Source organism: Nannobrachium achirus (assembly GCF_963921795.1).
Source record: "Nannobrachium achirus genome assembly, chromosome: 5".
Taxonomy (NCBI): Eukaryota; Metazoa; Chordata; class Actinopteri; order Myctophiformes; family Myctophidae; genus Nannobrachium; species Nannobrachium achirus.
The window spans coordinates 48775049-48800048 of NC_137814.1; the positions used below are offsets into that span (position 1 = coordinate 48775049).

The window sequence follows — 25000 nt, forward strand, 5'->3', positions numbered from 1 at the left end:
ATGGCGCAAGCCACAACTCGTTAAAAAAACAATATATGTCTGACATCATAGACCACATGAGACGGACAGTCGGACACAGTATGTCCATATATGCAGGCATTCCAAGATATGGGCTTAATATTGATGACATCATGGATCTCTATATATGGGCATAAAAGGGACAAGGACGGAATGGTTTAGCACAGAGGTCTTCAACGTTTTCAGGCCAAGGACCTCTTAGTTTAGAGAGAGATGAAGCAGGGACCCCCACCCACAACCTTCATGGATTCCATATAGTTTCATTGTTTGACAGCACAATCGTCAGTGTATTTTGGATTCATGTCAATGTGTGTTTTCAGATATTTAACCACTTGAACCGTCAATACTTAATAAACTTGACCTTTTCACTCTGTACTGCTCTTTGCCAGACCCATGAAATGGGTAGGCCTACATAAGCAAATGTCGGTCTGTCCGGGTTTTCTATATAAAGGGTATATATGATGATGACATGATGATGACATGCCTACAAAAGGCATGATGTCATAAATGATGATGACAGACAGGGGGTCTGGCACAACCAGGTTGACCTGGTCTAGTTTTCCCTGCTCTTTGCCAAAAATAGCCGATCTACAAGCTACGAGCTTGTAGATCTGCTATTTTTGGCTAAAGTTCTCAGAATATAGACACTAGGGTTCAAGTGCATGCATATAAACTAGACCAGGTCAACCTGGTTGTGCCAGACCCCCTGTCTGTCATCATCATTTATGACATCATGCCTTTTGTAGGCATGTCATCATCATGTCATCATCATATATACCCTTTATATAGAAAACCAGGACAGACAGACAGACCGACATTTGCTTATGTAGGCCTACCCATTTCATGGGTCTGGCAAAAAGGAGAAAAAAAAGTTTCTATCACACAAAGATTTGGAGGACCCCCCGTAGTAAGTCTGAGGACCCCCTAGGGGTCCCGGACCTCCTGTTGAAGACCCAAGGTTTAGCACACACGCTCAAATAAGGACTGACAGATACAGAGATATAAGTGTGACTCGCCTCAAGGCAACCATACTTGCAATTTCCAAGCGCATCTTTCTAGTACTTGTATACATTTGGTCCTCACAAGAAAAGTAATACAAATACACACAAACACACGCATACAGTACACACACACACCACACACAGAATTGAGCCCATATGTTTGCGTCCAAACAACATTAGGTTCTATTACATTGCAACAACAGCTGTATTAAAAAGCAGACCACAGCCAAAAGTATGACTAAACGCGTCAGCGTCTCTGAGCAGACAGATGGCTCTCACTCGCACTTCAACCATGTCCTCATGACTCATGATGACTAACACGCATAATTCTGATTAATCATTATGCTTTCAATACATGGCTCCTTCATTTTTGATGATTTGTGGTTTCGATACAGTTCCCTGGTCGATGAACTATGGCTACGTATGATGATGTTATACGAGGCCACTTGGCAGGAATGCATCGGCAATTTTTACTTTCCTCTTATTCAATGTCTCCCTTCACACGAATGTGACTTGGACCCCACCCAGAGCACCTCGTGCACACACACACGCACACATGCACACACACAGACACGGACACACGCAAACGACACAACGACACACAGGGCATGCCAGTTTTGTGTCATTTTCTTACAGTTAATGTTTTGTTTAGTCCTGGTTTTAATACGGTTTGTTTCGTGATGAATGGTGCTGAGGTGGGACGTTCACAACGGCTGCTTTGGATTAGAAGAATGTAACTTTCCGTCTCTCTGTCAGTGCTCTCGTGTAAACGTTGTAATGCCGGCTGACACAACAGGACTGGAATAAATATCACAAACACAAACTTGCTGTCCTGCTTTGGTGTCAGGACTGGAAATTAGCCTCCTTCGCTTACAGAATGCAAACACATCTCCTATACCGGCCCCATGCAACACTTGGTTTCTTCCTAACTTTGGGGATGGGGGGGGGGCTTTAGCCAAAAATAGCAGATCTACAAGCTCTCAACAGAGCTTGTAGATGTGCCTCAGAATACTTGCTAATATTTGGAATTCATCAATATCTCTTCAATTTAACCTCATAGACCCTCTATAGTTTGTAACACAGACCTCAGTTGCAATGTGCGTGTTTTTTCTTTCTTTCTTTTTTATCTACATCATCTTCTGTTTGCCAAGAATATATTTAATATGTTTGGCCAATGTTCCACCCAGAATAGGGATACTGGGGTTCAAGTGGTTAAACGTTTATTACGAGTATTACATTATTTTCAATCTGTCCTATATGTGAAATGCTGTATCTCACGGGGAAAAGAATGACATATTTCCGTATATACCACTACCAGAATATGACATGAATGTAAGGTGCTATAAAGCCACAATGTCATTCAGGGGTGCCGTGGATGAAAAAGTTATTTATTACAGGGGTGACCTGAGCCAAAGAAGTTTGAGAACCCATGGTCTACTCTAGAGGGTTTACATGGTTAAAAGTGTGCTTGAGCTCTCATCCCTATAAACCCCACAGGGAGAATCATGCAAAGTTCAGCCCTGGTGGGCGAACAAAGCTAAATCAAGCACACCTAGACATCTAACACCCCGGTGATGAGTCAGTCCAGATTTATGGCTCCATGGTTGGACATCACGGACAACACAGAGGCCCACGTGCTTTGACCGTTTAAACAGGTGCCCGTACTTGATAGAGCAGAGGAATAATGGTGCAAGGAGGCTGATGAAATGTGTGATTTAATGGCAGCCACATTATGGTCTGTATTGGCATTCAAAAGGTCAGGTCTGTGACTGCTGCTATTTCAGGTGGCAGAGCACCAAGGGGAAAGTTGCAGTAAAAGTTGGAATTAACACCATCCGTCTTTCCCCTGACCGTTGAGAGCTGGAGGGTGTATGGTTAAACCCTCCACTCAGATTAACCTCTTGTGGAGTGTTTCTCACCAGGGGAGATATTGCGCTTTAAGATGCAGGCAATACCAACCTCCCTAAAATACAGAGGTACTACCCTGTGGGACAAGTACTCCAAGGGTATACAACTCTCATCATTGAATTTATATAAGAATAATTTGAGGGTTGTACTGGTTAACCAATAATCTTGTTATGGATTTTTAGATATTGTTTTTTTTTTCTATCAGGTTTTAATTATTTTTGTATGTATATGTATGTATCTTTATATGTATGTATTATATGTTGTATGCATATATGTAAGTATGTGTATAACAAATAACATGTATTTGCAATACATGTTATTTCATATGTTTGATGTATAGGTAGAGGCCTCGTATAAGCCCTTTGGGCTTCTTGCCTCCTCCTAGCACTTTAATTGTTTGCTATTTCTGAGAAATATGTTTTTGTATTTTAAAATGTGCTGAATAAAATCAAATCAAATCAAATCAAAACCTGTCAACCAGTAGTGTTAAATGGCTTTTAATAGATTGCGAATTACATTCACCCATTCCATGCACGCAAACCACGCAAGGCACCAACCTGCACATCGGGAGCAATTAGGGGTTCAGAGGCTTGCTCAAGGACACTTCTCCGGGGGAGCCCGAGAGCGAACTGTGAATCTCTGCGGTTCCCATCCGGCCACTCTAACCCTGAGCCCCTGCCGCCCCAGTGTTCCTACCCGAACACAACACTTAACACCTGCTGGAATCCAGCAAAAAGCATCGCGTCTACTCTGCACACACGCATTAATGCACGTGCAGGTTTGTGCGTGACTGTTCTCGCCAAACCAGGCCACAACGGGACGTCTGGTCAATGCATTTAAATGAGAATGCAACATGACAAACATTGTTTTCCACCAAAAGCGGGACAAATAAGTATTCACATGCGCAAGTGGAGTGTCCGCACAAGTAACCCCTGTTTAGGACCATCATAAAGGGAACCGGGTAGGTAGCATACACGACTGGATATTTAACTGGACTTAAGTGAAACTAAAGTAATTATTACTTGCCTGTGAACATCAATAGTTGGAGGTGTACTAATGTATATTAGGGCTGGGATGCGATTAAACATTTTAATCTAATTAATTACAGGCTCTGTGATTAATTAATCGCAATTAATCGCATTTTAATCGCACATTGATATTTGACCTGAGAAGCATTTTTTTTTTCAAGTAAAAAACAATTTGTTGTACGAGTGAATCAATGAGTGAGTTTTTTAAATCTAAATTTCACATCCACTGGGCCAAGCAAAGCGCAGAGATCGGCTACTTCTCCCTTTGCGTTTGTTGTCTCTTCTTGGTTGGTGCATCGCTATGATCGGTATGCCCGAAACTGAAGGTTCTGTGGTGCAAAAACTAAGTGCGATTAAAATGCGTTAATTTTTTTAATTGCGTAAATTTTCTGTAATTAATTAATCGCAATTAATCAGTTAAAGTCCCAGCCTTAATATTTAACAGCATGACAGAGAGCTTACCTTCCTGCTGAGTGGAACTTCTATGGGCACAGGAACAACCTCGGCCAGCAGGCAGCCATAGAAGGCTGCCATGAAGGCTGCAGGGTCGTTGTTGGGGTACACTAGCGCCACCTGCGGATGGGAAGACAAACAGCAATCATGTCTAGAGTTCAAATATGATCCCTGTGTGGAAAGGTACTGTACTATTTCTATTAGGTTGATTAGATTGATTTGTTAGCATTTAAAAAGGAAACATTATGTTTTTGAGCGTTGCTGACCGCTCCTACATCAGGCTCTGTCTGTTTGTATGTATGTATGTCCCACACTTGGCTCGTTGGCCAAGCTTCACGGGATGCATAATCACTGCTCACTTCACACTGGGTGTGATTTTTATTTTCCTGTGGTTTCAACACAACCCTCTTTGTCTCTCTCTCGCAGGTCATCGTCAACACCTAACTAAATGTAAACAAAGCAGTATCCTGCCAATAGACTGTATGAAAGAACTAGTCATTTTGGGATACTAAGTGCACTGGCTTTGATTCACGTTAAAATAATTCTCTGTTGCCACTGAAATCAATTGTCCACAAATCATCCTGTACTGTATACAGTATCTGTTCTCCATTTTCCAAGTCCAATTAATGTGTCTCTGGTAGCCAGCCAATGGCATTGCACCGTCTCTGGACGCCAGCCAATGGCATCGCACCGTCTCTGGACGCCAGCCAATGGCATCGCACCGTCTCTGGACGCCAGCCAATGGCGACACAGCGCAGCTCTTTATCAGCAGCGTCTCCATGCAGGACCACATGTGGCTCCAGCTGCATGTTGCTGACTGAGTGATGATAACACACTGCTCTGCTCTAAGTGCTGCTTAATAGCTGACTGTGCTTGTGTGTGCGTGTGCATGTGTGTGCGCGCGCGTGTGTGTGCCGGCGCGTGTGTGTGCACACGCGCGCGCGTGTGTGTGTACGTGCGTGTCTTTAGGGCACAGATAGTTGGCGCTATAAGATAATGTGCACCTCCTCAATGAATGGGACAACATAATGATAACTATCTGTGCGTGTGCATGCGTGTGTGCATGTGCGCGTGAGCGCAAGCGTTCCTTTGTCTGTCTTGTGCACTCATGCCGTTTATGTGGTGAATTGAAATGAGCTCCTTTAAACCTGTACTACAAACCAAGTGGCCCAGCCAGCTGTGTGTCAGTAACGTGAAGCTTGTGTGTGTGTGTGTGTGTGTGTGTGTGTGTGTGTGTGTGTGTGTGTGTGTGTGTGTGTGTGTGTGTGTGTGTGTGTGTGTGTGTGTGTGTGTGTGTGTGTGTGTGCGCACGCTAATGCGTGCGTGTCTTTAGAGTTGCCGCTATAAGATAATGTGCACCTCCTCAGTGAATGGGACAACATAATGATAATTATCTGCATGTGCATGTGTGTGTGCGCGTGCGTGCACAGTCTATGAGCTAAAGTGCTGCTCTGTGAATAGAAGGCCAGTATAATGACAGTCTAACAGGGCCAGGTTGTGTTCAGTGGATCAGCTTACATGAAGCTGATACCAGAGCAGTGAGAGTGGAGAGAGGTAAACAAAAGACAGCTTTGTTTGTTATGTAGGCTCTGTTGAGATTCAAGTTCACAGGTGCAAAGCTGCAGGTTCACCTTTGTGTTCTTCATGTGTTTTTTATGGTTAATATTCTGATGCGTCGGAGTCTTTGTTTTTTTCCTATTGAACCTTTAGGAACAACATGGGCCAAGAACGCAGTGATTTGATTTGATTTGATTTGATTTGAAAGTATTAACTTTACAGAATGAGTGTACTGGATCAAACACAACAATGTCCAGGGCGTATTTCCATTTTTGTAGTCCTCACGAAAAACGTGACTAAATACAGCAAAGTACATTAGATAAACACTTTTCCTAACAAGAAACATCACATCACGTGTCAGAACACAAACACATAAAAAACAAACCCTGATAACATTCTTAGCTCCCTGATTCAGACTGGAACCTTTTGCCGTGCTTTTGTTGACGGTTCAAAAGACCTCAGGTTTAAAGTCAGGGACAAATATAAAAGTTGCTCATTATAGCAACACTTCAATCAAGCACAGAGTCAGAATCAAGATGACACAGCAGCCCCAGAGCGACATTCAAACATTAGACTTACATTTTAGACAGTGGGATCTTTATTTTAATAAATAAACTTCTCATGTGTCTCCAATACTGGCCAACACCCCCAGTATCACTTTGCAATGCAATTAAAGCCTGTTTTATCCCCCCAGATCTTCCCCAGCAGCCCAGGAGAGACCTCCCCTCACTAAAACTCATTACTGGAACCAACGTGCAAGACACATTTCCCTTGTAAAAAATTAAAATATCCAATAACCCCATCCCTGCATGTCTCATTATAGCTTCAATAAAACGACTGGTTTCTAATTTTCTGAGAGGAATAAAGAGGGTTTACAGTTCAGTAAATGAAAAGGCACTAAAGCTTCCGGTTGGGAGGAGAACACTAACGCAGGTCCAGCTGTGACTGGGTTTAACAAAGCCGGGGAGTAAGGTGGCAGCACAGATGTTAAGAGAAACAGCCTGGAACCGGAGAGTTGCTGGTTTGACTTTGAATCCCTTAAACCTGGGGTCTTCAACGTTTTCAGGCCAAGGACCCCTTAGTTGAGAGACAGATGAAGCAGGGACCCGCAAAACCTTTTCATAGATTCATCGTTTGACAGCACAATCATCAGTGTATTTTGGATTCATGTCAATTTGTGTTTTCAGATATACCACAATACTTGACCTATTTTTGGCTAAAGTTCTCAGAATAAGGACACTAGGATTCAAGTGGTTATAGGACAACTTTGTTTTTTTTACAACAAGGGTTCATATTTTAGATTGTAATTAGAGAAAAGAAAAAGTGAGTGTTAAAATGTTTTCATTTGCTTTGTTCTATTGTTTTATCGCGTTTACCGTGCTAAAATGTGGGGCATGCGTAAGCATGGGGGCATGCGTACAAGTGGCTAAATATGTATCTTTAGACACAATAAGCCAGCAGTTTCTTTATTGCTATTTACAGTAACACTTCTAGCCCCCATAAGTCACATCCAACCATGAAAGGTTGCGTTGTATCTTGGGAATGGGCTTATTCTGTGTAAAATGACATATTTAACCACTTGTATGCATGCCCCCAACCACTGAAATAAGAATCTCTAAAACAATAGAAAGAAGTAAATGAAATCATTTTAACACTCATCTTTTATATTCTTTAATTACAATCTAAAATATGAACCCTTGTTGTAAAAAACTAAAGTTGTCCTTTAATATAAAAAAATAAGAAAAAAGTTTCTATCACACAAAGATTTGGAGGCCCCCCTGTAGTAACTCTGGGGACCCCCGGTTGAAGACCCCTGCCTTAGACTGGCTGGGGAAACCCTGGGTGTGGGAAGTTGTTTCCTTCAATAACTGCTGTCACTGTGTTCTTGAGCAAGGCATTTAACCACTTAAACCCCAGCATCCATATTGTGGGGAATGTTTTCGCAGAAAATAGCAGATCGAGAAGCTATTTTCAGCAAAAGCTTTCCCAACAAGAAAATACCCTTTTCCTGAGGGACTTCGCTCACCCCATATGGGGTTTAAGTGGTTGACTTTCAGTTGCTCCAAAGGAGTTGTTCAGTGGCCATTCTGGCCAACAGTAGAAGACTATACTTGTACTACTAGGCAGCTCCAATCAGCCAGTGGTTCACAAGGCATCCATCACTGACAGAAGGAACCCCTAACTCGCCCCGACAAGCGCGGGTTTGTGCCCTTGCATGGATACCTCCACCGTTGGGCTGTGTGTGTGTGTGTGTGTGTGTGTGTGTGTGTGTGTGTGTGTGTGTGTGTGTGTGTGCGTGTGCGTGTGCGTGTGCGTGTGTGTGTGTGTGTAAGGGTGGATGTGAGGCATACATTATAAAGCACTTTGAGAGTGGTGAATCACCCTGTAATGAGCTGGTTTTCTACATACAGTACTATATCTACAGTTAGTTATGTGTCAGTTTATTCAATGTAACATGTATTAATCACATACGATCATTTCATCTCTTTCTCTCTCTCTCTGTTCTCCCACTCACCCGATCTCCCGGTCTGACCAGTGGCTCCTGTTTGGTTCCCAGTTTATGGAGGAGGTTGTAGGTCACCTTCATACTCCTGGACCATAGTTTCCCTGCAGGAGAAACACCCACAGACACATTAACATAACGTCATAGGAAACATGAAACTGGCTGCACAGAACTCTTCATCTGTGGGGCTCATATTGGTCAATATAGTGGAGCGGCGTAGCTCTTGAAACATGACAAATCGTTCAATTTTGCGATAAAAGCGCCAAACTTGGTAGATATGTTGATTGATATATTAGAATCAAATCTGGATATCGGGCCACTAGCGGTTTGTTAAACCTTCCTAAATCACCCTCTAGAAGCGACAGTTTTAGTGATAGGAAGCTGAAATGTTGCATGCTGTGTGTGCATGTTCATGTCAATTGGTTAATAGGGTGTGTGGCAATTAGGGATGGGTATCGTTCACCTCTGAATCGATACGATACCTTTTTCGATACCCGGGAATCGATACCCGGGAATCGATACGATACCTGTTTCGATACCGTTTTCGATACTTTTTTATTTATTATTATTATTATTATTAACTTTTTTCCATAGGCTATTTTACACACCACAATAGGTTATTAAGGCTGCCTAAGACAGCCATTTTCATGTCAAGTAGTAGGCTTACTGTAGTTGATGGGACTACTATTACTGTTACTATGGCTGCTATTTTATATACAAGTGTTTGTCTGCAATAGAACACATTCTTTATACAGCTATTCTATGGCTATACTGTTGACGGTTTATTATTTTTACTATTGTTATTATTATCATCTTCATCATCATCATCATCATCTTACCTTATCTTAGTTTTTCTTATTATTATTATCACCTCGATCACAACATTGCATTTTGCTTCTTGTCCCTGAGTAGTGACAATAAAACCTTGCTTCTCTTTTTTCTTAAACCTCACATCAACAATTTGCGTTGCTGAATGCAACTCCATTGAACGCGAATGCGCGTTCGCGTCTACTGCATACATGAACGTGCAGCATGGAGTTACACAGAGACAGGGTGTCTGCCCTGCGCTGGCGAAACAAACACAAACATGCGTAAAAAGTTTGTTTCAACCGATCAATAACTTTTTCTAGACGGTCGGAACTAAAGACACATGTACCGCCATACTACACATCTCTCCCGGGACTGTATTCTTTTTTTTTTATACGACACATTAAAAGGTTTTCACTTCTTCAACACGGAAAGGGTGAAAGCCAGACAGAGCAGCGAGCGGAGAGGGGGAGAGGCTATGGGGGATAGCTATGGGGATAGTAGCTCTGGTCCAGAGCGTTAGCGTGGGGACTGGGGAGAGGTGACGATCGATGCGCACACAGTGTCACAGACAGAGATTGTAGACGTTGGATCATCATAATAACATTATTGGCTATTGTCGGATGTTTTCAGTTGTGGGCCATTTTCACAGTAACGCAACTACGCAAGTTTACTAAGGCAATTCAATGTTGTTATGGATGCGACCGGCCACGGGTACGTTCAAGAGTATCGAAACGAGGTACCGTTTGTTTTTACGTGAACCGATACTCGATAGTACCGACGTCATGCATTCGATACCAATAAAAGTACCGACTTCGGTACCCAACCCTAGTGGCAATGGGAGTGGCCTATCATAAAAAGGTGCATAACTTTGATATAGATGCACAGATTTGCACAAAATGTTGTAGAAAGGTTGGTCACGACCCAAATAACAGCTGAGTAACTGTTCACACCAACTTCCAAAAAAGGGGTTTGTCATTAGGATCAGTGTAATACCAGTGTAGTACCTGTACAAAACCAGAAGCTCCCTGCAGTCCAAACACCCAGAGGTCGTAGCGGCACGGGGCAGGGTGGAGGAAGCATGGCTTGGCTTTGCATGTGAGCCTACTGTGGAGTGACGTGGGATACTGAACGAGGCCAAACAGCTTCTCTTCAGTACCTATGATAACATCAAGGCCGGGGGAGGAACTGATGGAGAGGGTGCAGAGAGTCCAGGCAGCACATGGTGAGAGGCAGTATGGAGAAGCCTGGACGAGGACGAGGACCAAGGAAGGAAGAGGACCAAGGAGGGACAGGTCGAGGTCTCCTCACACCAGTGAGGAAAGGGTAGCGACCTGGTTCAACCACTTCCGAGGGCTGCTGGGCACAACATCAGATGGAGAGGAGGAAGATATACCATCATTCCTCCAGGACCTCAACATCAAGGATGATCCATTCACGGTCACTGAGTTTGCCATGGTGAAAAACACTCTGAGAGAGGGTAAGAGTGCTGTGCCGGACGGCATACCCCCAGAGGTTGTAAAGAACTGATGTATTGACCACATCATCCTACAGTTCTGTAACCTTGCCCTGCTAGGCACTACCAAGGCATCAGCCTGACCTGTATTGCAGCAAAGGTCTACAACCGGATGATACTAAACCGGATTCGGCATGCCATCGACCCTCACCCGAGGAAAACCAAAATGCCTTTCGAGAGGAGAGAACCACATTATCCCAGATCTTGGCCCTGAGGAGTTGAATTGAGGAGGTAAAGAAGAACAACCTGAATTGAGGAGGTCCTAATGACAAACCCCTTTTTTAGAAGATGGTGTGAACAGTTACTCAGATGTTATTTGGGTCGTGACCAACCTTTCCACAACATTTTGTGCAAATCTGTGCATCTATATCAAAGTTATGCACCTTTTTATGATAGGCCACTCCCATTGCCACACCCCCTTTTAACCAATTGACATGAACATGCGCACACAGCATGCAACATTTCAGCTTCCTATCACTAAAACTGTCGCTCCTATAGGGGATTTAGGAAGGTTTAACAAACCGCTAGTGGCCATTTTGAAAAATCAAAATTTTTGATGGCCCGATATCCAGATTTGTTTCTAATATATCAATCAACATATCTACCAAGTTTGGCGCTTTTATCGCAAAATTGAACGATTTTATAGCCACGCCGCCCTACTAATAGGCTTTGTTTATAAAAGAGATAATAGAGATTTTGTTCCTGTGACCCAGAGGGAATAAGGACAATCCAGTAAGTGTCTCAGCGTCAACACACAAAAGTCAAATTACCAGTAGTAGACCAGTAAGACGCCCTAAGGGTGCTGAAACAACAGAGACTGATACAATATGTCCATACCGTTAGTGCCTATTGAGATTGGCAGATTTCATCCAGGTTTTTTCCTCACACTCACGTCACTTTGTCTGCTGACCTCACTCAGCAACAAAATAAAAAGAAAATAAACAAAAATTTTAATAAAACAATTCACATGAGGCAAGCAGTGATTGCCCCATGATGTGCACTGCAATGTAGTTTCACACTTGCAAACGAATTCTGTCTTGGCCATATATGGAGCGTGACAGGAGGCGTGACTGACTAAGCGACTGAGTGACTGACGCACATGAGCTGCAGGTTTTCCTAGTAAATGGCAATAACAATGATTCTCTCCAAATGTCATAGACACTGTACTACTGTTAAAAATATCGTCTCTCTCAAGGTGGAAACCTAATTATGTCCGAAACTGTTACTTTTAAGTATTCAAATTCAAAAGCAACAAAAGTAGCAGATGTACCAGTTCGAAGATCTGCTACTTTTGGTACTTTTGCGTGACGCTATCGTATGATCAAGTAAAGTAGGGCGAAAAAACACAAAGAGTAAAACTATGGAGATAAGAGGTTTCTGCCCGACAGCGACGGTATGCTGGTGAATTTCAATCACTTTAAAAGGTGCACACGAAAGAACGCAGTATATTGTGATCTTTGCAAAACGACTGTATCATATTCTTTCGGCCGATAATGGACGGATCAAAGTCAAACAACACTTCCACAAAGGAGGCCTAATGAGAACCAAATGACCACGCCGACGAGTACCTTCCCCAGCTCTGAACTAGGTGAGGCGCGACTGATGTCGTCTCGCTCGGCGTAGCCCCGAGGGTGGAACCGTATGTGGACCATTACACGGTTTCCATTACAGACCCAGCCAAATCAAGCGATGCCTCGTGCATTTGAGGTGGAAACGTGAGCCGCGCGGAGAGACACCCTACACCCGCCGCAGAAAAGAAAGACGTTCAAAAGGATAATAGACGTGAAACCACAGCACATCAAAGAACACGACTGGGAAGTCACATAGCATACATGAGAGTGTAATTACAGAGGGAAAGTATTGTAGCGTTCCATCTGGAGGCCTCGCTCAGATTTCTGCTCGCTTTCAGGACTCACTAAGAGCAAAACCTGACCCTGACCTCGAACGACGCATAGACTGTGCCATTTATCATGGGTGTCATTTTGGCTGTAAAAGGTACAAATGTATTGTTCATTGTCCAAAAAGTAATACCGTATTTTACTTGTATTTTTATTTTTTTTATTTTATTTTATTAATCGGGCAGAAACTTCTTATCTCCATACATACACTTTTTGTGTTGTTTCGTGAATTAACGCTCTTCTAGTTCACACTACAGCGTCACACAAACGCATGAAAAGTAGCAGATCTGCTAGCTCGAAACGTGGCTTGAAGTGGTGCGCCAATTCTTGGCCATCTGGCCAGTGATGTATATCGGACCAGTTACCCATATATGGAGACCCCTGGTACCCATATACGAAGATCCATGTACTGTATATGGTACATATGTCCATACATGGAGATCCCTGTCTGAACCAGCCACACAGATATGGGCTGTCTTCCTCCATATATGGGCATTCCCATATGAAGTCCTTTTAGATATGGGCTTAATATTGATGACATCAGGGATCTCCATATATGGGCATATAAGGGATTCTGTTAATTGGTTCCCATGACATCACAACATACTATCCCTTTTATGCCCATACATGGAGATCCCTATCGGAATCAGCCACACAGATATGGGCCATGTCTTGGCCATCTGGCCAGAGATGTATATCGATTACATCAGGGATCTTCATATATATGGGCATAAAAGGGATTCTGGGGAATACCCATATATGGACTTTTACATAGATGATGTCACCTGTGATGTCACAATGATGTGTCAGGGGAACCACAGTGTCAGGCGTGACCTTCAGAGATACACGGATACGTGGACAAGATGTGCCGGTTTTCATAGTAAACTTGCGACCCACGGTCGCAATAAATCAGTAAATAAAAGCGGTATCGGCATAACTATCTGTGGGCTTAGCGGTGTGTGGTGGGGTGTGATGTGGGGTCCCGCTCCCCTCATTAACCACATTAAACCCTGACAATGAATGTCATTTCCCTGCTATGTTTTCCTATAATTCAGGCAGACAGACAGGCAGATATGGAGCATCGTCAATGGAGCGTGAACACCTTATTGTTCTGCATGCCAAGTGGGGGCCGCTTGATTTTGATCAGAATTAATGAATGTGGAGAGACAGACCCAGCCGCCCCCGAGGAGAACGAGCTGGAGAGAACAGAGTGAAAGTATGTCTTTTTTTTGTCAAGAGCACAGTGGCTTGTGGGTATTCGGAGGCAGAACAGATGAGTGCTGGTGGAGTCCTCCTGTTTTATTTGGGGGTTTTGGGGGGGTTTTGGCTGCATCGTATTATATCGTCGCTGTCTCCATATTTTAACTTTTAATGGGTTTTCGTAAATTAATGACAAGTGTCTCGTCTTTGGGAGGGAAAGTAATGCTCTTGCTTGTTCCCTCCAAAACTACAGCACAGTAAATGCCAGATTTATAAATGCCAGCTCACAACACGTCGCAGCAGGTTGAATCTATTTCTGGTTCACGCAGCTACTGTTTAAATATAAATCAGGCATTACCTGAGCCAAGCGCTTCACTGCGCAACAGTGCTGCTCAGTGGTCAACAGTAGAATGTGGTTGTACTGGTCAGCTCCCAGTGATCAACATTAGAAAACTGTGGTTTTACTGGGCAGCTCCCAGTGATCAACAGTAGAAGACTGTGGTTGTACTGAGCAGTTCCCAGTGGTCAACAGTAGAAGACTGTGGTTGTACTGGGCAGTTCCCAGTGATCAACAGTAGTAGAATGTGGTTGTACTGGGCAGCTCCCAGTGATCAACAGTAGTAGAATGTGGTTGTACTGGGCAGCTCCCAGTAACCAACAGTAGAAGACTGTGGTTGTACTGGGCAGCTCCCAGTGGTCAACATTAGAAAACTGTGGTTTTACTGGGCAGTTCCCAGTGATCAACAGTAGAAGACTGTGGTTGTACTGGGCAGTTCCCAGTGATCAACAGTAGTAGAATGTGGTTGTACTGAGCAGTTCCCAGTGATCAACAGTAGAAGACTGTGGTTGTACTGGGCAGTTCCCAGTGATCAACAGTAGAAGACTGTGGTTGTACTGGGCAGTTCCCAGTGATCAACAGTAGTAGAATGTGGTTGTACTGGACATATTTCGGCTGACAGTTTTTTTTAAAAAGCCTATCAGCGTGTGGTGACAGTTGGTTAACATGCCACCCTGCCGTCTGTGGGATGAGTCAGGCGTGCCACGGTGCCATGCTGGGCACAGCGTGAGCTCCATCTCCATGTGCCCACTCTGCCAAGCCCCAAATCCAGCTCTGCACCGTATCATCCTCACTGCAGATTTAACTCAGAGAGTGTACGACATATTTACACTCTCATAGAGTCCCTATTTTGTGGCCGACCATTCGGCGAAAACAACAGATCTCTGAGCTTGTAGATTGGCTATTTTTGGGCAAAGAGATTTGGTGTAGAGGGGGAAAAGGAGCAGACCTAGTATAGAGCCTGTGGGGACTCCAGTGATTCAGGTGGTAAGAGTGTGAACCACATAAATAAAGCTCTAAAGTCCTTCCTGCAGCTAGCCTGGGTCTGAATCTGACTTGAGAGGTCTTTGCTGCATGTCACCCCCCTCCCTCTGCCTTCCCTGCCTCTGTTCAGTCTCTATCTACAGTAAATGAAGCAGAAAAACACAAATACTGAGGACGTTGCTATGTGACATCACACAGTGTGGTAATAGCGTTTGCATGACGATGTCATCACGATGCAGTTGCAAAATACTATTATGCAAAGATGCAAATACCGATGAGTAAACTGAAGATATTAGGCACTTCCACATGTTGTATAAATACATGTTGCATGTATAATGCTGTACGTTCATGTATAAATACATAAATACATACGTGTGAGATATAACATCTGAGGCTGAGCAGTAACACATATCAGCTCTTACATCCGACAGTTTACTTCCAGAACCCTAGAGTCATTTTGCTCACTTGTTATGGCTTCTCCTGGGGCTTACAGTAGCATCACTAGAAGCCACAGCCCTCACGACCCTCTCTGGCTGGCTTCACTTGCGGTACAGGGACAGTCACGCTTCCGTGGACAGAGGGCTCGTTTGACGATGAGGTTGGACATGGAGGCGAGGTGGAGGGCGGTGAAAGGTGTCAAAGTAAAGTGCTTGTACCGGGGCACAAAAATGTTGGCGCTCATAACTCATGACCCACCTGAAGTCTGAAATAGTATGCTGTAAAAAGTCTACAAAACAACAACAACCACCACTCTATTGAATAGAGGAGAGGTGAATGAGTGAATTAAGGAAGATGACTACTTCCTCAAGTGCTTTTATAGCCCAAATAAACACTGTAATTTGGTTGGCTTTCAGCACGTCCCTCTTGAACACAGACACAAGTAGACCACCACTGATCTTTTTTTTGTGCAGTACACCAAAAGGTTTGGGTTTTGATATAGGTCTGGGCAATAAAGTGTATTGATAAATATCCATATTGTGGTATGAGGCTACATATTGTCTGATATCATAATATCATGATTCATTAAAGTCCTAACAGATTCCTAACCAGTTGCAACACAGGCCGACCTCTGGTCATCACTGGCTCACTAACTTGGAGGCCTCACTACTCCTCCTCCTACAGTTTGTAAGCCAGCAAGTTTGACTAAAAAGGGCAACTTGTCCTGCTGATGATGCAAGACGTGCGAAGCAAACAGCACTGGCTCCAATCTAGTCAGAGCTGCATGTGTGTGTGCGTGTGCACTGTGCCAGGATCTGTGAGCTCAGAACACGTGCAAGATTCACTCCCAACTGTGTCTGACTCATTCCAGCAGATCTGACTCACGAATAAGATTAACCACTTATGCCTGGTTTATACTTTGGTTGTAGCACAGTGTCATGTGGCAAACACAAAATTGCAAATGTATAAGCTCACAATGCAATGCATCCTGAGCTTGTACAACTGCTGTTTACTTTTGTTTGTTTGTTGAAGCATTATTCAAAAAACTACATAATAACATGTCAATATGACTCTTGATTTTATGTGCTATTGGGTTCCCACAATTATGTTCCAAGTGTAGCAAAAGGTAAAAGGCATATGCCTTTTGCGATAATGATATTGCGCGTGGTCATACCCCGATAATGATACGATAACAAAATATTGCAGGACTACCAGTACTCTCGATGAGCTGGTTGGTGCCTTGCATGGTTTCCCCCGCAATCGGTGTCTGAATGGGCGAATGTAATGCACAATCTATGTAAAGTGCCTTGAATAGAGGCACTACTGTATACAAATGCACCATTTACCATTTATCTCCAAAACAAATGTTATAATAAATAACTTGCAGAAAAAGCTTGCAGATGTGCCATTTTCACTACTTTTGTGCGACACTCTTATACTGTATGATGAAGTTCATTATTAAAAGAAATACAATTAATTACATTAAAAAATAAATAGATACATACAAATTTGAAACATGGTTTCTGCCTGACAGCAACGACATTCAGTTTCTGTGTAGTCTGTATTGTATTGTCTAGCACTTCGATGCTTTGTCAAGCAGTGCTACTACAGTATACTCACTATGCATGCTGCTAATGCACTGCGATGCCACGCATAAAGTAAGCATAAGTCACCCGACAGCACCTCGCATCCCGTCCCTTCAGGTCCAATAAGTGAAAGTGCTTTGTTGAATAATAAAAAAATAAAAAAAAGTATCTCGGAGACAGCCGAGACTCATTAGGAATACAAATACTAGTGCTTGGTCCAATTAGCCGGGGTTATCTGCAGTGCACGTAGCGGCAGGGGGGGGTGATGTTCAGGAAGGCAGAGGAGAATGTCAGCTCTGTCAATTCTACTGCGTGGTGCGTGCAGGGGTGTCATAAGGGGTAGGAAAGTTGGGACTGAGTTACCTGGGCCCAAGGTGGAGGGGCCCTAGTAACTTTAGCTATTGAAAAATAGCAGATATACAAGCTCACAGCGCGGCACTGCTTGTAGATCTGCTATTTTTGAAAAGTCGTGAAAATGTGCGCAAATCTTTGAATATATATATATTTTTAAGTGAACATTTGTAACTCAAATTTAGCTTCTGGGGGGGTCCCTGGAACTAAATATTTTGAGATGGGGGGGTCCTTCACATGAAAAAGTTTGAGCATCACTGACATGAAAACATAGGTTTCTTGGCACACATTTTCACGATTTTTAAAAAATAGCAGATGTACAAGCTCGCAGCGCGGCACTCGGTGCCGCGCTGTGAGCTTGTATATCTGCTATTTTTCAATAGTTAACATTCATGGGGGGCCCGCAGTGAATCCTTGTACCCAGGGCCCAGAATTTGGTGTGACGCCCCTGCCTCTGAGACCATGAGGATGCAGAAATACAGGCCGGCAGACGGAAACCAAACAACACTGTCCTTGATGGCAGGCATCAAAGAGAAAACAGCCTCGATAAAAGACAAGAGTGAGAGGTATAGGTAGAGAGAGGGAGAGAGAGAGAGAGAGAACGAAGGGGGGACTGCACAAGGTGAAAGAGAGTTTGAAGATTGAAGTTAAGATTTTAGCACTGCACACAAGTGTTGCACGGCACGCAAACACACACACACACACACACACACGCACCCACCCACACACAGTTTCACCAGTTATCCTGTGTGTACGGTGGAGTCTCCTGTGCTGTCTAGACATTTCACAGTCCGCTGAGCTTCCATCTTCTATCTCCCCATCATAAGCTGCTACGGCTCTCATCACAAATCAGTGCGCGCATCCACACGCTCACACACACGCGCAAACACACACACACACACACAGCACATCTGTACAGTTTTGGCACTAGCATGGAGAAGAGGGTTCATTTTTGCATGGTTATGTTTGGTCATACGCGTGTGTGTGTGTGTGTGCATGTGTGCGTGTGTTTAGATAGCAGGTTATTTAAACTGTTGCTCTGGATAAATGCAGTGTGCACGTGTACATAATAAGTGTGCGTGCTTGTGTGTGTGTGTGTGTGTGTGTGTGTGTGTGCATGTGTATAGACACATCATGTCACATGCACAGGTGATGACGTCATTCCACAGCTCAGTTCCAAAGTACAGCGAGGAAGACTATATCCCTGCTGGAACCAATGGCATTTTCTCCACTGCTGTTTGGAGGATGGAATAATAAGAATAGCTCTGAGGCCCTCTGATGTCCCTAACTAGCTGGAGACTGGAGATATTTACATGGACCCTGTTGGGTGGAAACCTTGTACAGTATGTCCACAACCATTCCTTTTTTTAAATGATCTTTTGTGAGCTTGTAGGTCTACTATTTTCACCGCTTTTGTTTTGTTATGACGAACGAGGGCTTTGATGTACAGTATATATATAGTTTTTAATCATTAAAAAGTGTTGATAAGTGGAGATACGAGGAGGTTTCTGGCCGACGGTGACGACGTGGCTGTGAAAAAGGGGGTCAGAGACATGTGAAGTGATGTTCTGTCGTGTGATGGAGTTGACGTGTGAGCAGACAGCTGGAGATGAGAGCACGAATGACTGACATACTGAACACGCCCAGTTCAGTTCTCACTATTGTGACGTGACTTTGTTCATTTGTTTGTCTTTCCTTTATTTCTAAAAAAAAAAAAAAAAAAAAACGTTCAAGACTTTGTCATAATTTGTGTCCATTATATCTAATCTATAATCAGCTCTGCGCTACATAACAATGGTTCAGAGGTGTGTTTACACGATGCCTCTGAAACTGGCTTCTGAAACTGGTGATTTGATGATTCCGCAACGATATGAACTATTATCAGAGTCTTTTAGTCTGTACAGTAACGCCACGACATGCTTCACAATTGGACCAATAAAGTAAATGTGACTCTGGGGGTGGGAACACCTTTTTTAAAACAACTAACTGATGTTCTGTTATATTATAGGCTTGGAATCAGACCCAGCAGGTGGCAGCCACTGTTTTGTTGCTGGAGTGTTAATCAGCTCTGGGAGAGAGACAGAGCATGGCTTCAATTCAATCAGAGCTGCTGTTCAAACAGGATTCCTCTGAATCAACAGCTGTGCTACAAACACACTGCTGGACTCTTTACCTGTGGATGCACTGACTGTACTGTAGGTCAGGGGTTTTCAAAGTGGGTGACGGGGCACCCTTGGGTGCCGTGACGGCAGTCCAGTGGTGCCGCGAGATAATTTGATAATATTTGGAATTTATTTGGACACTTGAAAAAATATTTAGTATCATTTTGAACTTGAAGTACAAAGTTATTTTCAGTCAGTTCTAACCAAAATGGCTATTCTCTCAATGTTTTCCTCGCAACATAATCACAAAAATATTGTCACTGTCGGGCAGAAACCTTGTATCCCCAAGTTTCAAATTTGTACGTCTTTTGGTAAAACAAAGCCCTGCTTCATCATACAAGACTGTCGCACAAAACTAGTGAAAACAGCCGATCTACAAGCACACAACGCCACTAGTTTAGTACATTTTATAGATGATAAATACAAAACAAACAGTTTTGGCATAAAAGGTTTCCACCCGACAACGACGATATTCTATAAATATAAGGTGCTGGGAGTGAAAATTATAATGTAGGGGTGCCTTGGATTAAAAAAAAGATTTATGGGGGGTGCCCTGAGACAAAAAAGTTGTGGAACCCCTGCTGTAGGTCACTGTGGGACAATACCATGGCCAAATCCAGTGGCGTAAAGTAAAAGGTATTTTATAAACTATACTGATATGTGTATTTATACATATATTAAAGGAGCTATAGTCAACTTTTTCTTGAAAAACGGACGCTAAAATAAAAATAATGTTTTGAAAATATTTTATAAAAAAGATTAAGCTTAAAAAAAAAGATTAAGATAAAGCTTTTTGTGGTCATTTTTTAATAGAAACACATATATGAAGCTTAATCTTTTTTATAAAATATTTTCGACATTATTTTTATTTTAGCCTCCGTTTTTCAAGAAAAAGTTGACTATAGCTCCTTTAATATGGGGGTCCTTGACATGAAAATGTTTGAGAAACGCTCCCATTAATGTAACCATCAAACTGAAGCTACACTACAGTACATTACACTCCCATCTGAAAAGTCAGGAGCATTTCTGTCGCCACAACATCAGCAGAAACCCTGTCCGTCCGTCCGTCCGTCCGTCCGGCCGTCCGTCCGTCCGTCCGTCCGTACGGTCTCTATGAACTGCCGTCCTTACCGTATGTGAGGACGTAGAGTGGCTTCCCGTTGGTGTCCATGGTGGTGAGACAGGGGGCTTTGGGCGAGATGGTCCCCCACCTCTGCAGCGCCGCCTCCAGCGACGGAGGCCAGTTGGTCACCACCCCCAGCTGGTCCCCACGCGAGGCCGCCATCTGGGCTCCCTCCGCCTTGGGCTGGTTGGGATCTGGCTGTTGGACTGGAGAGTAGAAGAGAGGAGCATGTAGATCTGCTATTCACTAGTCACTAGTTTGGGTCACGGACTCACAGGCAAACGTCTAATTTCGCTGTAAGCTTGTAGAGCTGCTATTTTCACTAGTTTGGGTACTGGGCAAACGTCTAATTTCTCTTTTGGGTCACAAGCTAAAATGTTTGGGCACCACTGGTGTGGTGCCTCAGTTAATCTAGGATCATAGGTAAACCAAGAACCTCATGCTAAACATTATAATAATTATGGTCAAAACATAAATAATATGAACACTGAAACTTTACATGCTATAGGATGCCAGGTCAACAACTGACTGGTAAGATTGACATGATTTGTCCTCACCCTCCAGTAGCTCCTCAAAGTCGTCCACAAAGAACTCTCTGAGTGGAGGTCGTTTGGGTCTCTTTAGTGTGTTGACTAGCTGCTGGATCTTAGCTGACACTCTGCTACTGACTGGAACACCTGAGGGGACACAGACACACAATTATTATTATTATATTATTATAAACCTCTGTATTTAAACCTTTCGTGTTTTCGGGGGGGAAATTAACGCCCTACTTGATTATACCAGTGTTTCTCAAGCGCACTAAGAGTTGAGGCATTACATTTTGTATAACACAGTTCAATTGTGAAAATAGCTGATCTACATGCTCACAACGCCTCGCAAGCATGTAGATCAGCTATTTTCACAATATATGTCTCTAATATTTGACAGTTTGGCCAAGGTTACATTTGTCATTTAAGAGGCATTAAAAAGTCCTCAAATTGTCATTTTAGGATGGGGAGACACCATCTATGCACTTAAACTTTATGTTGCTCTCTTTACTGTTGAGTGAGAAAACAATGTTTCACATTAAGCTAAACATCTGGGGACCCCCCCACAATAATTTGGGGACCCGACAGAGACGATAATACTAATAATAACCATACATATAAATCATAGTAAGAATAATAAATACCATAACAATAGACACACACACACACACACACACACACACACACACACACACATAGAGGGGATATATTCATTCCCTCCCGGTGGCCATAAAAAAGGAGTACAGCCCATCATGGCATCCGATCAGTCTATAAAAACCTAAAAAGCCATAGTCAGCAGGGCAGTCGGGACAACGGTTGCTGCCCACCTGAACGATAATGGTTTTAGTTTTACGGCCTTCATTTCCTCCACCCACGCCTCGAAAACGCTCCAAGAGAACAGCTCCAGGCATCACAGGATCCATGTATCAACTGATTGAGGTGAGTCAGTCCACACACATGCACGCTTCCAAAGCCCCCTTGCTGTGTCCTCATCGCCGAGACACTAAAGTGGAGCCATGCTTTTAAATCCATGATGAAATGATGTGATCAACACACACAACACGGCTCTTCAGGATAAATGTGAGGTAAAGGCAACGATCAAAAAAGGCAGCAGGTGAAACTGAAGAATGGGGGATATTCTTTTTCAACATTTCACTTGGCACTGAAAATGTCATATTTTGATGAGCGATAAGGATGAAAGCAATGACAAGCTAAGAAAAGCAACATATGAGATGAGGCTTGACTTTTTTTTTTTGCTCCTCTAGGGTGCATAGGCCGTTGACAATGTCCTCCATTTCACTCATTTTTTGGCGGTTCCTTTGAAATCTCTCCAGTCGAGCCCACTGTCTGACATTTCTGCCTTGACGCTTCTTCTCCAGCTGTTCCTGGGGCGACCTTGTTTCTTTTTCCTTGGGGGTTCCATTGCAGGGTGTAGTCTGTAACAGCCAGGGTTTCTGAGGATGTGGCCAATCCAACTCCACTTTCTCTTTCGGATGGGATGCTAGCTTGTTCTTTTCCACAGGTCCTTTGTTACTTTGTCTCTCCACCAGATGTGTAGGATCCTCCTGAGACAGGTGTTGGTAAATGGTTGCAGCAAAATTAGAAATGAGGCCTCTGCATTAATAAGTTCACTTCAGGTGTGTTTTTGCCAGAGAGACCCAGCGAACATGAGTAAGAGGTTTTGATATCCAGTTTCCTGAGTGGGAAACACTGCCTGTCTATCTGCCTGCACCTCCAGGATGCTTCAGAGAGGTGTTCTGTTGCAGATATCCAAGGCAACTGTGTTTAGTATGATAATGAGTCGATAAAGAGGTGAAAAGTTACGCTGAAAGTTGCTTTGTTCTGTTCATCAAACAGCACCACCTGATACCCTTTCCTGTAAATACTGTACATTTTCCTTGGGGCAAAAAGCACACACTATACGTATAATATGTCTCGTCCTTTTGTCTTATTGTTTTTATGGCTCCTTGGAGATGAGCCGAGCGAAGCGGGTCTGTCTGTTTGTCTGGGGCTAATATTGCAAACCACAGCCAATGAAGTAAATCCTCAAATATTTTTCAGATATTCAACCTTTTAGAACTTAACATTTATATCCAAGATAGTGGAGCGAGCTCTGATTGGGCTGAAAAACATTGAAGATCGTGATGACTGACATCACGGTACTGAGGTCATAGATGACATGATGTCACACATGAATTCTGACATGTGGACCACTCAGTTATTAGACCCCATCTTGTTTTATCTACAGTCAAATCTCCTTACTGTCAACATACTCTGCTCGTATCTCTTCTTTCTTTCTTTCTTTCTTTCTTTCTTTCTTTCTTTCTTTCTTTCTTTCCTTCTTTGTTGTACTTCCGATGTGTCAATTCACAAAACCGAACACACCAGCTAAAGAACACATGTAAGACATTATGTTGGATGTGATTCATTGCCTTTTCCACGCATCGCCCGCCTTTCATGTGACTCCAAAGCTAAGGTTTCTCATGGAAAGCGTGCGCACGGCGGAGGCAGTGACATAACCATTATGTTCAGCAGCACAGATGATGAGCCTGAGGGAGCTGAACACAAAACCAGACACTTCTGAGAGACAGAGAGACACTCTAAAACACTATGGTGAATTCAAAAGACGAAAAAAAGGCCATACACGGCAACAGGAGTTTTCCATCTTGCATTTGTGTGACTCATGCTGTTCTGACAGACAGGCATGCAAACACACACACACACACGCATGCACGCTCGCATGCACTCACGCACGCAGCCACACTGGTTTGTATTACTATGGGAGCTTGTAGATGTGCTATTTTTGGTGCGCAGCACCGGTGCACATTCATCATGGCAGAAAGACTGACTGATGTTATCTGGCTGCATTGAAGTGTAGGATTCAACAGCTCATGGTTCATATTGTTCATAATGGTTTTAAAATGTTCAATAAAAAGTAAAGTAACTTGGGGGAGAAAATCACAATAAATCGTTGTATCGCAATATAAATCAAATCGGCAGGTATCGAGATCGTATCGAATCGGGAGGTACATGAAAGTCCCACCCCAATATAACTCATCAGGCACACATAGACATCAAAGGGGGCTTGAGCCCCTGCCCTTTTATCTGAATGTAAAAAGTGCCCTCTCCAGACAATGAATGCAATTTTTACTGAGGTGAAAGAAATGCAAATGCCCTCTTTCCATGCCATACCTGAAGGCAGCATTCAAGAGAATTACCTTTTCCAAACTCTCCTGAACTTGAATGCAGCATCTTATGTTGAAAGAATTGCCCACTCTGTATATAAATCCATGCCGTTACACCACTCCGGCATTCACTTGATTATGCTTAGTTCAGTGTGGTATCAAGCACCGACAATAGCCGACCTCCAAGCTCACACTGCTATTTTCAATATTTTCACCAAAAGGCCCTTTTAGAAATGTCAGCCCCTGCCTCTCTAACATTCTCTGCACTTCCCTGTCAATCATCATTACTCTAACCAACACCTAAACGTAACCTCTAAAAATGTTTGATACTAACTCCAACCTGAATGTTTCCCTAATTGCAAGCAGATTTTTTTAACCTGTTGAGAGTTGTCCTCATGCTAATCTTTTCACTGCA

The 25000-nt window shown here is 43.2% G+C and overlaps 1 protein-coding gene across 1 annotated transcript in view; it reads right to left on the minus strand.

Moving 5' to 3' along the window:
• The window catches only part of LOC308285138 (disco-interacting protein 2 homolog C), a gene marked incomplete at both ends in the record, with an annotated part of 370313 nt that overhangs the window by 100844 nt on the left and 244469 nt on the right, over positions 1-25000 (minus strand). Inside the window, 4 exons of the mRNA XM_080725855.1 lie at positions 4418-4528; positions 8481-8572; positions 20879-21076; positions 21428-21547. Coding sequence (XP_080581981.1) covers positions 4418-4528; positions 8481-8572; positions 20879-21076; positions 21428-21547 — 521 coding nt within the window. The remainder of the gene's footprint in view (positions 1-4417; positions 4529-8480; positions 8573-20878; positions 21077-21427; positions 21548-25000) is intronic.